Raw genomic sequence first — 19,308 nt, forward strand, 5'->3', positions numbered from 1 at the left:
TCTTAATCTCTTAGCTGTATTGTCCATCAGGGTTCTCTGATGTCAAAGACAAATTATGGCAGAATTCTCCCTTTTCCTAGTTTAGTTGAAAATATAGAGTCCAAATGAAGAAATGATATAAAGAAATATTAGTATATTAAAAAAGACCAACAGCTGACTCCACTGCATATGTCTGCCTGAATCTACTGTAGATAATCATAGAACCACAGACATTTGTTTAAACATTTATTCTGAAACGAATAAAGAAGTTCAATTACTTCATCATCATGATAACTCTCAACACCTAGAACTTAAATTAGAGCTATGAAATATATTGCAAGAATAAACATTAAAATAGTAACAGCTTATCTAGTTTGATATAATGTGAATATATTATTTTATGATTTAAAAATATTTTTTAAAACTTATCAACATCATAACATGCCCACTCATTTTCTCTGTTTACCATGTTCACAGTCTCTTCCGTAGTAACCAGGGAGGTATTCACACTCTTCCAGAAAACCTCCTGCAAACTCCATTGTTCTGACACGTGCAATTAAAATGGCAGCCTGGACCAAAATAACCAGGAAAACATTCTGAAAAAGAAACCACACGAGCAATAACTCTAGTTAAGACGGTTGAACCTGTAATGAAGTTGAAGACAGAAATAAACAGTACAATTAATGAAAAAGACAGACAAATCATTAGCCAATGTGATCAAGATAAAAGAGGAAAAGTACAAATACACACATTTTTTTAAATGTGCAATGATCATCAAAAGGAATCAATATAAAAAGTATAATACAAATAAATACAAAAACCTAAATGAAATGGAAAAGTTACAGAAGACAACTTATCAACACTTTCCTAATTTGAAGCAGAAAACCTAGATAGGCTAGTTATAACAGAAAAACAATAAAGAAAATAGAAAACAGCTCCAATTAAAAAAAAAAAAACACCACTCCTGAGCTTCACAGGTAAATCCTATAAACTTTTACAGTTCAGATCATCACCTTATTACTTATATATATTCTAGAGCATTGAAAAGGAAGGAAAATTCCAAATAGATTTTATTATGTAAGTATAACATCAATTCCAAAACCCCCCAAAAATGCATAAAAAACTATACTTCAATTTTATTTATGATATTGATGCCAAATTCATAAAAAGTACACAGAAGCCAACAGTATATTATAAAGTAATATATCACAACTAATATTTATTCTAAGAATATTTAAGGTTATGCAATATTAAACAAATTATTTGATAAATCCATCACACTTATCAGCCTAAAGAAAAAAATCATATCACTAATATAATAAATGCAGAAGAAGCATTTGAATAATAGTCATTTAAAATTCAGTCAAATGATGACTAAATTACAAAATTAATAGCTATGTCATAATATGAATATTAAAATCCAGCATTTTACTTTATTAGGGAATAAAAAGCTTACACAAATGGAAAGATAGACCATATTTGTTCTTGGATAAGATGAGTTAATATCAGAAATATGCTAATTCTCCCTAAAACAATAATTCTTTCAGAGGACAATAAAACAGTGGAAAAAAAACTGATTTTTTTTTCTGCATCTGGATGCTTGGTTATAAATTTCATTTTGAAGGACAAATTAACAAGAATAACACCAGGACATCCCCAAAAAAGGAAAGTAATGAAGGGTGGCTAGGTCTGTCGATATCAAATACATATAATAAAGACTTCCTAATAAAAACACGATTGCATTTTCACATAAACAGATCAACAGAATGGAACTTCAGGAACTATATCTAACTGCATATTAAAGTCTAGTTGTCAATGAAGCCTGCATCTCAAATCAGTGGGAGAGATAGACTTGTGTGATAACTGAACAGCCACATAAGGGGGAAATGAATCTATTCCTCACACCATACACCAAGAAAAATATTTTTAATTGATCAGAGAATTGAATGTCAAAAATGGTGTCATACGAGTCCTAAAAGAAAACATGGCTGAATTCTTTTAAAACCTGAGAATGGGGAGCCCATCCCACATTAAGTCTCAACATTTTACAAAATAGAGAAAAGATAATTTTATAACAAAAAAGAAAAAACAAAATCTTTTTGAATCATGCATAATCTATAATTCAAAGATGCTTTTAATAAAGCATATCACCTGGGATTCATACTTTTGCATTGTCAATCCTCTTGTGGAATGTGGGCTGAATCCATAACTGGCTGTACCCAAGAGAATGTGGTGAAAATGATAAAAGATATGTCTATGTCTTAGGAAGACCTGACAACTTCTGCTTTAAGATGTCAGATGTTATGTAAGAAGCCCAGTAATCCTGGAGAAAAAAAGCCTGGCAGTGATGAGAGTGGCCAAAACTGTGCAACACATAGACTCTGAGCTCACCTCCTCCCCTGGGCACATCAAAATGACAACTGTTTACAGTATAAGTAGACATGTAAAAGATTCTTAGCCATTAGAGAGGATGTTAAACATCATTCGTAATAATAAAAATGAAAATGAAAACTCCACTAATATAATAGTTCTCACCAAATTGCATAATATACTCTTTTGATAACCATATATTGCTTATGAGGATGAAATATGGTATAATCTCACATGAAAGAGAATTTGTCCATATGTTGCAAAGTTATATTTGTATTTACCCCATGACTCAGTAACACTTGTATATGTTTGAAATGTTCCATAATAAAAGGTTTAAATGATAGAAACAGAAGTTAAAATATCCCACATCCCCAAATGCTTGAGAGTTATCTAACTTAAAACCAAAAATAAAATCAAGAGCACATCTATTCTACACAAAATGCTATTATTCTGCATTAGGAGTCCTGAGTATCATAATGTTGATAGGAGCTATCTCCCATGAATTAAGAGAGGAGAGCTGTGGTTTTAAAAAGTTCATGAAAACTGGTCTTCCTTGAATGTTGGTTTTAGATGGGCTGTCATTTCAGTATCATCATCCTCACTTTCAGATGGGAAACTATTGGGGAGATGTTGTGAATGTCCTTATGGCCCAGAGTAGGGTATCAGCAGAGAGGAATTAGCATAAGGGCCTATGCAATCCCACTGCAAGGTGCTTTCACTGTGCTGTGCTGCCAAGTTTCCTGACAGTCAAATGAGTGGTGAAAGATGGTGGGTAATTACACCCATTAGGAGAGTACGTCATAGTCCCGGGTCTAAGGAGCCAGAGATCCCATAGTTGGAACCACCTCAGTACAAGTTCACTGTGGATTATTCTTCACTCAGGGGGCCCCAAGGTTAGGCCCCAAGAACAGTGTTCTCATCCATGCTGTGTCTTACTACCCTTTCTCAGTGTTCTAAAAAATGCAACACTATCTTCTTTTTAATAGAGTGCTCTCTAATTAGGTGCATTCTTTCCAGTGCTGTACAAAATAATTAACTGTGGTTTGAAAAGCAAACACTAGAACAACTATCAATATTTATTTTTATCCACTTATTATCAATTTTTCTAATGTGGAGCAGCACATGAATATCACTTCTAAATAAAAGTATTTATGGTGGGACATGATTAAATTTCTCCTGATGATGTACAGTTTCAAGACCTCTGGTCCCAGAGTCCTCCTCTTCACCCTTTGAAGCTGGGCCTACTCCTGATGGGAGCTGGGTCTGCCCAGGGCCCCACATCCCATGCTCTGCCTGCCTCAAGAATTGGCTGGAGGGGGAGTAGATTTAGGTCTCACAGGAGCTCTTTCACATTAATACTATTTCAATTACTTAAGAGTTTTAAGAGTTTTCATGTGGTATTCCGGTAAGGTAACAAAATCAATTGGTATTAACATAACACTATTTTTATTAGAAATGTAATCATAAACTATAAACAACTTGCATAAATGAATTGGAAAATAGCCCCTTCACAGGTTTCTACTATATTTTATCAATGAATGGCAGTAAGCTGTAGATTTTATTGAATAAAAGAAGGTAGTAATCAACTTACCTTTTTCACAATAATCTCCTGTCCATCCAAGGGCACAGGTACAGCTTCCATCTACAGGATTGTGAAGGCCACCATTTTTACAGGTGCATTTTAGCTCACAATTTGGGCCATATTTTGTTGGAGGACATACTGTAGTAAAAAATTCAAAAAATCAAACTAAGTAAAAATGTCATGCAAGTAAATATTTTTCTCTGCTTCAGATAAATTAATCAAATCCATATAGCAAAATCATTTTTTAAAATACTCAAAGCAAACAGCTACTCAGATGTATCCTTCAGGTAGTAAGCACATCAATGTCATTCATTCGTATTTTCATTCACTCTATAAATATTTATTGAGCTTATAACTATGTGCCTGGTATACTTTGGGAGCTGGAGATGTTCTGTGAAAAACAGAGATCAATCTTAGATCAGTGATGGGAGATTTTATGTGTTTAATCCCATAATTGATAAAGATGCATTAGTCATTTGCTCCTTAATGTCTCTGTGCTGAAATGTGAAAAGCACTTCAGTACAAAGTAGTAGGTGACACAAACAAAAATGTACTGGCAAGAGGAGTTAAGATACACATGAGTGAAGCTAATCAGACATAAGGGAAATTGAGCCTTCATTGTCAGAGGGAAAATAATTGAATGATGGGAAGTGCCACCAGTGGGAGAGTAACCATTCCTCACATTTATTTCGTTTTGCCATGAAGAATATGGGCACAACATAGCCAATGAATATGCTTTTTTTTTTCCCAGGAAAACTCAAAATCCATATTTTATATGAAATCATCTAATATTTGAAAGTTGGCAACTAATTAAAATTGTTTTATAGCACTGTGGAAGCCAAAACTATGTCAGCCAATTCAAACACATTTGTGGCTAGATTTGGCCAAAGGCCTACCATTTATACCTTCTAGTTTATAGTAGCTTTACATAATGATATTTTCCACATGAATTATCTCATTTAATGCTTATACATATTTCTCTGATGTGGGTAACAGTATTCTTATTTTACACTTGAGAAAACTGCAGCTGAAAAACTTAAGTCTTGCTCATGCTTAAGCAGCCAAAAGATAAGCCCAATATTCAAATCTAGAACCTCTGACTCTCTTGCTATTTTAGCTAGCAGAAGAGACATTAGAGGGATAAAAACGTTTTAACTTGCTCTAAGTGCATGCATGCTCAGTCGTGTCTGACTCTTTGTGACCCATGGACGGTCGCCTGCCAGGATCCTCTGTCCATGGAATTTTCCAGGCAAGAATACTGGAGCAGGTTGCCATTTCCTACTCCAGGGGAGTGACCTGACCCAGGGATCAAACCCATGTCTTTTTTGTCACTTGCACTGGCAGGCAGATTTTTTTTTTTTTACCACTGTGCCACCTGGGAAACCCAACTTGCTCTTGTATTTGGCTAATAAACAACAGAACACACACTTTGGTTAGTATGACACTTTCTCTCTCGCCTTTATTTAAGTGAATAGGTGCACTTAACTTCAGTATCAAATGCTGCTGTTGCTGCTAAGTCGCTTCAGTCGTGTCTGACTCTGTGCAGCCCCATAGACAGCAGCCCAACAGGCTCCGTCGTCCCTGGGATTCTCCAGGCAAGAACACTGGAGTGGGTTGCCATTTCCTCCAATGCGTGAAAGTGAAAAGTGAAAGTGAAGTCACTCAGTCATGTCTGACTCTTCCGGACCCCATAGACTGCAGCCTACCAGGCTCCTCCGTTCATGGGATTTTCCAGGCAAGAGTACTGGAGTGGGTTGCCATTGCCTTCTCTGCAGTATCAAATGAGAGAAGCATTTTAATTAAAAAAAAAAAAAAAAGATATGGTTGTACAATTACTGTTTGAAACATCATCGTATATATTTTTGGTTTTTGCCTTTAAGGCAATTAAGCAGAATCAACACACCATGTCTTATACTATTAAGATTAACTTTATTTGTGTCCCTTTCACTCTTCCAAAACAACTTCATCACCCAGGAGGCCTATTCATCTTCCAATCTGAATGCTGAAATGTACTCCTGAAACTGGTGAATCAGTTAAAAGATGGGACTTTAAGATAGGACTTTGGACAAAAAGCAATCAGGAAAGTGAGGAGTGCTTAGAAATGTTTCTTTCCATTGTTCTAAGTCCTAAACAATATTCACACAGAGTTGTGTGAATAATTTTAGAAAAGTTATTGTAATTATACAATGAGTATTTCAATCAGTATATCAAGGTATATTATGGAGAAAAATATTCCATCCTTCAGCTCTATCTTTCAGTCTCCCTTCTAAAAAACATCATTGGTACCTGCTTTTTCCCTTGTAGGCTTCACTTCAAAGAGACTTACCCTGACCACTTGATTCAAAATTTCAATCCACCTAATACTTTCAAGGGGCTTCTCTGGTGGCAATCTGCCTGCAATGATCCCAGGGTTGGGAAGATCCCCTGGAGGAGGGAATGGCAACTCACTCCAGTGTTCTTGCCTGCAGAATCCCATGGACAAAGGAGCCTGGTGGGCTACAGTTCATGGGGTTGCAAAAGAGCCAGTCAGATACTACTTAGTGAATAAACAATACTCTCAAGCCATACATCATGTTCTTTTTTCTCTTATCATAGATCTTACTCCCTGTTAACATACATAAAAATCACTTATTAACTATAAAAGTTAACATTGATATTGATGTTATTGTTAATGCAAGTTCATGTGACCAACACACTGTAAGATCAAACAAACTGAAGCATCAGAGTTCGGACCAAAGAAAAGTTTATTGTAGAGCCTGCAAGGTGGCTCGTGCTCTAAAAACCCCAGCTCCTCACAGGGTTTCAGCAAAGCATTTTTAAAAGCCAGGTGAGGACAGGGGTTCCAAGGTCTGTGATCAGCTGGTGCACAACTCTATGACTGGCTGATTGTGAGGTAGCAGGGTGGTGTCAAAGGGATTAACATTATCAGTTCTTAGACTCCAGGAGGCCTGGAGCTGAGTGCTCAAGGTCATCAGATAGTTTGTTGTCTCCATTTGTTGGAGAGGGGAAGTTTTTCTTTTTTTCTTTTTTTAACATCTGCAAAACAACTCAGGAAATGGGCATCAAATACTGTTATTTAGGTATTTCAGAGAGGAGCTAAAGCAGAGAATATGGGGGAAGGCCCCTTGGGGTCCTGCTCAGTAATTGCATAACTACCGCTTTAGTTCAGTTCAGTTCAGTCGCTCAGTTGTGTCCGACTCTTTGCGATCCATGAATCACAGCACGCCAGGCCTCCCTGCCCATCACCATCTCCCGGAGTTCACTCAGACTCACGTCCATCGAGTCCGTGATGCCATCCAGCCATCTCATCCTCTGTCGTCCCCTTCTTCTCCTGCTTTACTTTTGCTCAAAAGTGCTTGCTATGTCTGTACCTATTTATTTACCTTGATTTTATTCTAGTCTGTTTTTTTTAAAGGTAAGTGAAGTGAAGTGGCTTAGTCGTGTCTGACTCTTTGCAACCCCATGAACTGTAGCTTACAAGGCTCCTCTGTCCATGGAATTTTCCAGGCAAGAGTACTGGAGTGGGTTGCCATTTCCTAAGGTAGGTGTTATTTTTCTCTTGCTATGTTCAAAATTTGTTCTTTTTCAGTTTTCAGAATTTTGACATTGTTATGTCTTTGTGGATTTCTTTTGGTTTATCCTGTTTGGCATTCACACAGATTTTTTAATTCTGTAGGTTTAAACTTTTTGTTATGTTTAGGACATCTTTAGTCATTGTTCCTTTGACTCCTTCAGTCCTGCTTACTTTCTCCTCTCCTCTAGGATTCTGATGACATAAAAGTCCGAGTTTTATTTATTTATTTTTTTCCCTCCCACAGATTCCCCAAGGCTCTTTTGTTATTATTTGGTTGTTGTCATTTCCTTATCTGCTGTCTAAATTGGGTTATTTCTATGATCTATCTCTGAGTTCGCTAATGTGTTCCTCTGTCTTCTCCAAACTGAGATTTTTACAGTTTTGGTTTTTGTATTTTCCAGTTCTAAAATTTCCACTTGGTTCTTCTTTATGTCTCTTATTCTTTTTTGAACATTTCTATTAAAAAAAAATTTGTTGTTGTTGTTGCTCAGTGAATCATTTTTTATGATGGCTTCTTTAAAATTCTTATCAAATAATTTTGATGTCAGTGTCATCCAAGTGTTGGTGTCTTTCGATTATTTTTTCTTATTCAAGTTGATATTTTCCTGGTTGTTGTTGAATAATTGTTGAATAATTGTCTAATTAACCTGACATTTTGAGACTCTGGATCTCCTTTAAATCTTCTGTTTGAGCAAGTCTCCTATGATACTCCACTGGCAAGGAAAGAGGTTCATCCGTTAAGAGGCTGAAGCCCAAGTTCCCCACACAGCCGCCAAGGGGAGCAAGGGTAATGGTGCCTCATCCCAGCTGGGCCACGGCAAGAGTTTAGGCCTCCCCTAGGCTGACATCCGACCTGAAGCAGGGGTAGAAGTGTCTCTTTATGGCTTCCTACTCGCTCTTCACTGACTTGCCTGGAGTGGCCTCATTGCTGCTTGGTGTTTGTGAAAGTCCTGACTGCCCGCTAGACTCCCTCTGACTCCATCTTAGCTTGGAAGGGTGTAGTTTCCTCATCACCTGGTGGGTGGAAGCTGGTGCTTTCCACACGGTTTCCACTGTCACTGCCAAGGTGGCCGGTTCTTTCCTTTCTGGCAGGAATGAAAGCATCTGCCCCACTAGGATTTCTCTTACCCCACCCTGGTGCAGGGTGAGGGGTGCCTTATATACCCCAGTGGAGCTTAAAGGCTAGAGCTTATGCTCTTTATATTACAATCTCAGCATTTTTTAGCAAGTAAAATATCTATATATTTATCATATTCCATGTCACCATAGTTGCCACATTTGTTTTAAACTTAGCCTTAATTAAAATAGATTTAATACCCATTAAACATCCTTGTTGGAGAAGGCAATGGCAACCCACTCCAGTACTCTTCCCTGAAAAATCCCATGGATGGAGGAGCCTGGTAGGCTACAGTCCATGGGGTCACAAAGAGTCAGACATGACTGAGCAATTTCACTTTCACTTTTCACTTTCATGCACTGGAGAAGGAAATGGCAACCCACTCCAATATTCTTGCCTGGAGAATCCCAGGGATGGGAACCTGGTGGGCTGCTATCGGGTCACACAGAGTTGGACATGACTGACGTGACTTAGCAGCAGCAGCAAATGTCCTTTTTACCAGAGATTTTCTATGTATTACTTGGTTGCTCAAATTTATCTTCTAGCAGTTTCTTCAAAATATTTTATGGTTACTATATTGCCAGCAGTTTTTGATGATTAAAAATTATTGTTTATTTCCCATCATTTTATTCTTGAATAAAAGTTTGTGTATAAAATACTTGAATCACATATTTCCCCTAGAACTTTGTAGGTTTTGATAGCCATAAACTAGCAATAAATATTGCTGTGAGGTATCAGGCTGTTTTCCCCTATCTCTTCATATGAAATCTCACATTTTTTCTTATATCCTCAATAGAATTTCCTCTCACATATGATCAAGCCTAACTAGTATTCCTAGGGACAGAATGTATTCATTCAATCTGTATCAACAGATCTTCTTTCATTTCAGAGGGGGAAAAACTTGATTATATTTGAATATTTTCTTTTCTATTTATATATCGGCTTTTTTCTATTTCATTGTTTTCACTTTCCTCAGGTGTATTCTCCATGTACATGGCTATCGCATCAGCAGATTCCATTCTCTCATTACCTGAGTTCAATGTGGTCTACATTTATATGATGTGAGGTTTAATTTTCATTTCCACTTCTTTCTGAGCTCTGCCAGCTTACTTTTTCATTTCCCTTTGTTTTTTTATTTATTCCATGAACCCATGTATCTCTGCATTGCACTCACAATTTATAGAGAACACTTTTCCACTATGTCCTTTGGATTCTTGGAATAAATTCAGTTAATATTTTCATGGGCTCCATAACAAACTCTTCTGCTCCATGTTCATCTTGCTTTTTGTTTTCCTATTCCTTTTCTCCTTCTTATAACAATTTCACAAAAACATCTTTGAATGGTTTCATATTTTGGTTCTAAGATGAGGGAAGGTTTTCATGTGCACCAGTTTTTAAAAAAAAATCAGATTAGTTTTTGTGCACCTGTAATTTTTATGGGGGGATGGGCATAGTATGGATTGGGGCTTCCCAGGTGGCACTAGTGGAAAAGAGCCCACTTCAAATTTCAGGAGATGTGGGTTGTTTCCGAGTTGAGAAAATCTCCTGGAGAATGGAATGGCAACGCACTCCACTATTCTTGCCTGGAGAATCCCACAGACAGAGGAACCTGGTGGGCTACAGTCCCTGGAGTGGCGCAGAGTCGAATATGACCTAAGCAACTTAGCATGCATGCGGTATGGATTAGAGGCTAGAAAAATGATCCTGGTTATTAGGATGCCTCCTTAGCCCAGAATATGACACAAAGTCATATGACACAAAGTCATGGGATGTGGGTCATGTACTTGTGTTGGGTGAGTTTAGCCTCCCTTTAGCTGCAAGACTGCTTACAGTTCCCTCTTCTCTAGTGAAGACTTGAAATGATATATCTGTGCACTTCCTCATTTTATCCAATCTTCCTACATCTTTGTGATGTCCACTTTCAAGAAAGCTCCTGCAACCTGCCCACATACCCAATTTTTGTATTTCAACAAAGGATCTTTAGACTTGCTCCTCTGTGTGTGTCATTGAGAAACAGCTCTTCTGTTGGCCCCAACTCAGAGCTGTAGGGGCCCGGCATCCTCTACGTATGTATTTTCCTTGAACAATTCTGTTATTATGATAGTAATAAATAATATTATTTAGGACAAACAAAGTTTGACAGTTTTAAACCAAGATCATGTATTTTTTCCTTCTCTCATTTTTCTTAGAGCTTTCAGTGGCCTTCTTGAACACTGATGAGGACATAAAACTCTTCAGTTGTAATCAGACACTTCCAACACACAATTTGAGGTAGTTTTACAAAAGTTAGTTATTTAAAAATTTGCTCCTAGTTAAGAATATGCATAAATTATTCTGTGTTTGTGCTCATTTTTTTGTTTACTCCCCCAGTAAACTATTTCCTTTGTAACTCTACAGGAGTGTGTACTTGCATATGATTAAAGCCACATTTTAAAGTGTCGTAAACAATTCCTACTTAATTATAAGCCCTGGCACTACATCTGCTTTTAGAATTTAGCTTAATTAGTGCCTGGACGAACAAGGTGACCCTGCAGGCATTGTTACCTTGCTGACACCTGGCCCCTGTTTGGCCAGGTGGACACTGGCACCTTTCAGTCACCGGGTCACACTGTCCTGAGACACAAGAACACCGCTGGACACAGTCCTGCCCATAGTAATCTTCAGGACAAGCTGTAGAAAGGAGTAAAACAAAAAGCTGAGCAAAAGGAAACCAGATTTTCCTTAATAAAGCATTTCACCAGTCAAGATTTGTAAGAATGTGTAGATACATAACCTATTCTTTTAATCAAATAGGTTTCCCCGACTTGCCCTCTGTTTTCGATTTAAATAGTCACTATGGGGAGGAAAAAAAAAAAAAAAAAAAGACCTGTTCAAATTGTTGCTTACTTAGTGCAATTTTAGTTGATATCAGGAATTCCATCCAAATATCTAGTGCCAGACACTTATGTATGTATGTGATATGAATGACACTTAACAGGCTCAGTCTTGCTTTGCTGCGTGACTGCCTTAGGCTGTGTGTGTATGTACTAATATTGAGTACAAAAGTGAAAGTGAAGTTCACTCAGTTATCTCAGACTCTTTGCAACCCCATGGACTATACAGTCCATGGAATTCTCCAGACCAGAATACTGGAGTGGGTAGATTGTCCCAACCCAGGGATTGAACCCAGGTCTCCTGTATAGAAGGCAGATTCTTTACCAGCTGAGTCACAAGGAAAGCCCAAGAATACCGGAGTGGGTAGCCTATGCCTTCTCCAGCAGATCTTCCTGACTGTGGAACAGAACTGGGGTCTCCTGCATTACAGGTGATTTTTTACCAACTGAGCTATGAGGGATGCTTCCTCTTAAAGTGCACTTGGAAAATTTAGCTTACACTTCTGTGCCTTACGCTCATATCTCCAAATACTTATTTATATATTTATTAATTAATTTCTAAATTTATTGTACATTTATCAAAACAAATATGCTAAATTACTGCCGATAGATTATATCTAGTAAATTAATTGCATTAATTAACAAAATCAAAAATTAATTTATTCATAAATTAACACATTCATTAATTTTCTTGCTTGTTTGTTTTGCTGCAGTCGCATGCTACCAGTTAATTGAGATGCTTACCAAAACAGAGATAAAACAAAGATTAAAATAAACATCTGTGAGGTTCAATCAAAGGGAAAATACTGTAACAGTGTATACATTGTGTGCTTAGTTGCTCAGTCAGGACCTACTCTTTGCGACCCCATGGACTGTATCCTGGCAGGCTCCTCTGTCCATGGGGATTCTACAGGCAAGCAAACTGCAGTAGGTTGCCATGCCCTCCTCCAGGGGATCTTCCCAACCCAGGGACTGAACCCAGGTCTCTCACATTGCAGGTGTTCTTTACCATCTTAGCCACCAGGGAAATGTGTATACATAAGCAAATATAATTCTTTGAACTTGTAAGAGGTGACAGAAAACTTGGCTCTGATCTCCATAGCTGTCAAAGCAGAGAAGGAAAATTGCTCAAGTACAAGATCATGGCTTTCTGCAGACAAAACTCCGGACATTCAAGGAAACCATGATTTTTGAAGATTCTCTGGCCTAAGGAAATTTCTCCAATGATTTTCTTTGAAGAATAAACACAAAAGAGCCAGTTAGAACCTTCATTGGGAGATGTTTATGGGCTGGCTTTCACTCAAAGATAACTTGGCCATTGAGGCCTCGGAGGCAGTATCCATTAGGTTTCAATTTTCTGCCACTTGGAGCCAGGACTTTGCCTTATTCATCTTTTATTCTCGGAACAGCAGGATACTGAAGCAGAGTAATTAAGATTATTACCCTCATAAGAAGAAAACAGAGCAACTACCTGCCTGAAGAAGATAAGAATTCTGGATATCTTTACCACATAACCATAACTCTGCCTGATCACAAACTTCATTATCATTTTTCCAGATAAAAGAATCTCAAGTTCACAATCACAGTCCTTCAGTCTTTAAGATCTTTACTTTTATGTGGCAGCCTGGATGGGAGGGAGTTTGGGGGAAAACGGATGCCTGTATATGTATGGCTGAATCCCTTTGCTGTCCACTTGAAATTATCACAACACTATTAATAGGCTATACTCCAATATAAAATGAAAAGTTGAAAAAAAAAATCTTTACTCTTTTCTGAAGTACAAGATAAAGAATGCATGTGAAGTGAAGTTTCTAGTCATGTCTGACTCTCTGTGACCCTATGGACTGTAGCCCATAGGCTACCAGGCTTTTCTGTCCATGGGATTCTCCCGGCAAGAATACTGGATTGGGTTGCCATTCCCTCCTCCAGGGGATCTTCCTGACACAGGGATCAAACCTAGGTCTCCTGCACTGCAGGCAGATTCTTTACCACTGAGCCACTTGGGACATCCACCAGGGAAAATACAGAATAGTGCACAAAATATATAATAATAGTGAACAGATCAATAAAGGATCACCAAGCAAATACCCTCATCAACAGCACCGGGTTAAAGAATACAACATTGCCAGGATCACCTCCCCACCACGCCCTCTCCAACTCATTGCCTCCTCCATCCTTCCTAAAGACCATCATCATCTTGTGAACTGTCTGAATAGTTGGAAACTGATGGATTTGATCAAAGCAAAATGTGTTTGCTATGGATATTCCCACAATGTCTAAGCCAGTGCATTTGTATGGCATCTTTAATTTATATCTGGTCCCTTAAATTTTATGTCAGTAGTTACTTATATGATGTTGCTGTTCAGTTGCTCAGTCACATCTGATTCTTTGCAGCCTTACAGACCGCAGCATGCCAGGCTTCCCTGTCCTTCACCATCTCCCAGAGTTTGTATGATAGGTAGTTATTTAAGGTCTTTGGATTTTCAGGAAATGGTTACTTTTAGGTAAGGGGAAACTACTTAATTTTGAGCTGGAAAATTGCTGAGGATAAATGAAATTGTGGAAATTTGGACAATGAATTTGACATGGTGTACATAGGAATCTCCAGTCTGCTCTGATCTTGCCAAACACATTTTCTTATCCTGACTTGAGTCCAGCATTGCTGGGGCAAGAGAGGTTGTGACCAGAGGGCTTCCTGGCTGCCTTCACTGACTTCAGCTCTCAGTCAAATTCCTGCCAAAGTACTCCTCAACCTAGAATTTACTCCTGTTGCTGCAATGAATCATTATGTAAAATAAATGCAAAAACATGTACTCTCTAAGTGCAGTTCTTTAAAACTCTGCTTTAGCATATCAAATTCATAGTAGATAGAGCAACTTACTTTGACTGCAGTCAGCCCTGATGAAGTCAGGAAGGCAGTCACAGGTTCCAATCATGGTGTCACAGCTGCCACCATTCAGGCACTTACACTTTCTTTGGCAATAAGGGCCATAAGTGCCTTTTGGGCATCCTGATGAAAGAGAACAAAACCATATGTGGTATTGTAACTTGAAGCTATCAGTGCTTAACTTCATGCCCATAATCATGTGGTTAATTCAACATTCCAATTACTGTTCTTTGGTATTCTTATCACCTTCAAGATACTGATTCAAGGGATGGACTTATCTGAGGATACAAATGGATATGTATAGATGCCTTAGAAATACAGATGGGGATATAGAGTTCCTGAGGCTGTTCATTAATAAGATATAAGAAACTTAACCTTGAACTTCCTTGAAAATCTACCCACTTTTAGAGTATGCTCAGAAAAAAAGACAATTCACCGAAGAAGTTGGTTTTATTCCTGCCTAGAAAAAGTCATTCTTTCAGTTAATGTCTAAGTATAGTTTGTCTGATCTGGAATGATCTGGGTTTAATACCCATAAGAATTCAAAATGGCAGCAAGCATGGAGGAAGCATCTTAATTTTCTATTAGTGTCTCAGTTTTCATTTCCAAGGATCTTGGCTGACCTTGATGATACTTGTGTAAGAGGTAGATATATGGCTAGACTTCAAGGCAAAAGGAGACTGAACAGGGCAAAGAGTGACCTGAAAATCATATTATCTTTGCAATGATTGAAAGATTGGGGGTATTTAGCTAGAGAAAATAGACCTAAGAAGATAAAACTGTCTTCACACATGAAAAGGAAGTCTTATGGAAAAGGAAGAAGGGAGATATTATCTTAATAAGGTAAGCTTATTTGAAAGAGCTGTCCAGAATTGGAATAAGCTTTCACCATGAGGCAGTGAGTCCCATCTCTGCAAGAGTTTAAGTAGAAATAGGATAAGTAACTAGAAGAGAAAATGTAGCAGGGATTCAAGCACTTAACTGACTTTGAAGCACTTCCAAATATGTTGCTGTCCTGCTCTATGAAACGTCTGGTACTTTAAAGTCTTAAAATCACAGAAGTTTCAGTTTCAAGAGACCTCAGGTCCATCTGGCTCAACAATTATTTGAAGATGAGGAAGTAGAGTATAGTTACTTAAAAAATGTTATTACACAAAATTATGTTACCTGGTAAAGACAAGTTTCCTTTTTCCTGTCATATTTCTAAAATAAAAAGATATAGAACGTTTTGAAACGACTGAGATTTGAACCCTGTATCTTCCACTTGCCAATGTTATTGAGAAGTCCTTCCTTTGAGCTCCTAGTTCTTTGCTCCCAAAGAGGATGATAACAGAATCACAGGCTTGTTGTGTGAACAAGTAGGGTGCCTCGCATATCACCAATCTCAGATAGCTCCCAAGTTAATGGTAGCCATTATTTTCTTTCACAGTGGCAAGATCATTGGCGGGCCTATGGCAAAACCCTTTCCCTATTTCCTTAACCTGAGTGCAAAGGTTTCATTTTTGCCTGAGGTCCTTCCTCTTGCACAACGTTTTCACTTGGAAGCACAGTTCTAAAAATGACTAAACTGAGACTGAATGACACTGGCTTCCTTCCACTTTGTCCTGTATTTCTATGTAAGAATTGATGGTAAAGAACATTTTGGAGTGTTGCGCATGTAGCAGGTTTTAGACACCAAAAAATGGTTTTTATTGAAACTCAGATTGTTTATAATCCCTATCTATATCCTATCCTAGAATCCACTGTCTCATCTTGAGCCTCAGAGTCAAATGGCTTCCCCTTCCCTCTTTCAGTTCCCTTCTCCCCTTCTCTTTCAGGTTTAAAATATTAATAAAATCCTTCAAGAAGGAGAATGAACAGAAAACAGCTAAGACCATTCTTATCAAAGGTTACTTCTCTGTTGCAGCTGTTGTATTACTTTTTTCCTTCTATGAAAAATGACAAATGCACTTCACATTCTCTCCTATTGTTTCTTCCTTCCAACCCAGTTCTCATAGTTAACGGATACTTCTTTGGTATACAGCATTCTTTAGTCCTCCTAAGAAGTTACTTTTCTCCCTTACTAAAATTCAATAGAGTGTATCTAAAAACAGAACTAGTGGTTTAAAGAGTCTCTATCTCCTCTTATTCACCAAAATATAAAATGTTCTCATGTCTATCTGGGTCAGTCTTTCGGAATGTAATTTTTAATAGCTTTTATCATTATTATATGATGCTTAAAACAAATGTTTGGTTGCTTGATAGTGGAGAAAAAACACAAAGAAAGAAATTGGTATAGTTGGAAACAATGAAGTGTGGTGTGTACTGCTGGCATGTTGCTTCTAAAAAGGAGGTTAAATTAAGAATTGACGAATATAAAAAATTCTGCAATCCCGTGACTAGGAAGTGAAAAGTGACATGGGTTTTTGTTCAAGTAGGGAAAAAAAACACCCCATAAAGTGAAATTTACATATTCATTAATTAAGAAAATGTTGAACTGTAAATATAATAATGGGTATAAAAGAATGAGCATCAGTTAAAAGGAAAGAAGAGTTAGATGCTGTTATCTGATGAATTTATATAACTGATATATGTAAAGATCTATATTTTAAGATCACTTTCATTTGAATTGAAGTGACTTGGAAAACATAATTTCTCTCTGACATATACTCATTTCAAACTGTCTGAATGGTGGTTTTGCACGTGAAAATATCATCTCTTGCTGTTTCTTCTTGGTATACAGAAAGAAAATAAGCCTTCAACTTAATTATCCTTTTAAAATCGGAACACTGAATATGATGAAATTAACCTTCTAATGAGCATAACATCTGTTGAAAGACAGTATATGCACTAACCTCTTAATCCCGCAACTCATTAAATTTATATTGAGTATGATATGTGTTTACAAAAGTACCCATAACTTTTTTTTCCTAAGAATAAGTTATTTTACTGACAGCTCTACTTTCTCATATAATTCTGTGACTATGTGAAATTCTAACTTCTAGAATCATGCATACATCTCTTGCTCAGATGTTCACTAAATTTAACAAGGAAATGTACGCCTGGGAGATAATGATTTCATTTGGCTTGTTGGGGTGTTCGGTCTCCCCTCTCTCATTTCCTAAAATTCCACTTTGATCATTTCTTGACCTCTGTTCTATTCTTTACAATTATTTTTCCCAGGAAATTTTGTTTCTTGAACAAGGGATATTTGGTTATTTTCTATTTTATGTGTGTGTGTGTGTGTGTGTGCGTGCACGTGTGCTCAGTCGTGTCCAACTCTCTGAGACCCCATGGACTGTAGTCCACCAGGCTCCTCTGTCCATGGGATTCTGCAGGCAAGAACACTGTAGTGGATCGCTATTTCTTCTTCCAGGGGATCTTTCCAACCCAGGGATCAAACCCACATCTTCTGCATGTCCTGCCCTGGCAGAAGATTTCTTTACCACTGTGCCACCTGGGAAGCCATTATTTTTCATTCAGTTCAGTTCAGTCACTCAGTCGTGTCCGACTCTTTGCGACTCCATGAATCACAGCACGCCAGGCCTCCCTGTCCATCACCAACTCCCAGAGTTCACTCAGGCTCACATCCATCGAATCAGTGATGCCGTCCAGCCATCTCATCCTCTGTCGTCCCCTTCTCCTCCTGCCCCCAATCCCTCCCAGCATCAGAGTCTTTTCCAATGAGTCAACTCTTTACATGAGGTGGCCAAAGTACTGGAGTTTCAGCTTTAGCATCATTCCTTCCAAAGAAATCCCAGGGCAGATCTCCTTCAGAATGTACTGGTTAGATCTCCTTGCAGTCCAAGGGACTCTCAAGAGTCTTCTCCAACATCACAGTTCAAAAGCATCAATTCTTCGGCACTCAGCGTTCTTCACAGTCCAACTCTCACATCCATACATGACCACTGGAAAAACCATAGCCTTGACTAGACGGACCTTAGTCAGCAAAGTAATGTCTCTGCTTTTGAATATACTATCTAGGTTGCTCATAACTTTTCTTCCAAGGAGTTAGCGTCTTTTAATTTTATGGTTGCAGTCACCATCTGCAGTGATTTTGGAGCCCCCCAAAATAAAATCTGACACTGTTTCCACTGTTTCCCCATCTATTTCCCATGAAGTGATGGGACCGGATGCCATGATCTTTGTTTTCTGAATGTTGAGCGTTAGGCCAACTTTTTCACTCTCCACTTTCACTTTCATCAAGAGGCTTTTAGTTCCTCTTCACTCTCTGCCTTAAGGGTGGTGTCATCTGCATATCTGAGGTTATTGATATTTCTCCCGGCAATCTTGATTCCAGCTTGTGTTTCTTCCGGTCCAGCATTTCTCATGACGTACTCTGAATAGAAGTTAAATAAGCAGGGTGACAATAAACAGCGTTGACGTACTCTTAGAAGATGATTATTAATATTTTCCCCTATCCTTGAACCACCCCCTCTACATGAAGGAGATTAAGAAGAAGCTTGGAAATGAATTCACCATTCTGATTTGTTTAAATATTAAAGGTTTCTGTATACCATGACGAAGTGAGTGACATTTGGGAAGTTTAATTAGGAAATTAGAACAAGCAAGGTTGTTACTGTATCTTGAGACACTTAGCTCCAAAGCAAATGAAAAGCATGAATCTGTTTTTCAGTCTGTTTTCCTAGTAGTATTTGACCAGTTTATTCACATATGCACCAGCCATTGTTACACAGTTTTATTTTATTCTTAAAAACAGACACTAAAATTTGGTCTGTCTGAACAATCATTGCTATGAGCAAGACCATTCAAGCCAAGCTTCCACTCATGTCTTGACATCTTCCTCTTGGCACAGGTGAGCTATCCTGTGGCCCATGTTTCTCAAAGCATCTTAAACCAAGTGTTATGGGTCTTCTTATAGATACTGTTAACAGAGTGGTCTATAGTTCTAGAGGATTCCAATGCCTTCAGTTCGCTCAGAGAGAC

At 38.0% G+C, this 19,308-nt stretch overlaps 1 protein-coding gene across 1 annotated transcript in view; it reads right to left on the bottom strand.

The window, feature by feature from the left end:
• Nucleotides 1-3,987: 3,987 nt before the first annotated feature.
• LOC101114669 (EGF-like and EMI domain-containing protein 1) overlaps nt 3,988-19,308 on the bottom strand; it is a 575,484-nt gene continuing 560,163 nt past the window's right edge. The window contains 3 exon segments of the mRNA XM_042243830.2: nt 3,988-5,700; nt 11,167-11,292; nt 14,377-14,505. Of these exon segments, the coding sequence (XP_042099764.2) occupies nt 14,504-14,505 (2 nt within the window). The 3' untranslated portion in view covers nt 3,988-5,700; nt 11,167-11,292; nt 14,377-14,503.

The sequence above is a fragment of the Ovis aries genome, chromosome 1, assembly GCF_016772045.2.
Source record: "Ovis aries strain OAR_USU_Benz2616 breed Rambouillet chromosome 1, ARS-UI_Ramb_v3.0, whole genome shotgun sequence".
NCBI lineage: Eukaryota > Metazoa > Chordata > Mammalia > Artiodactyla > Bovidae > Ovis > Ovis aries.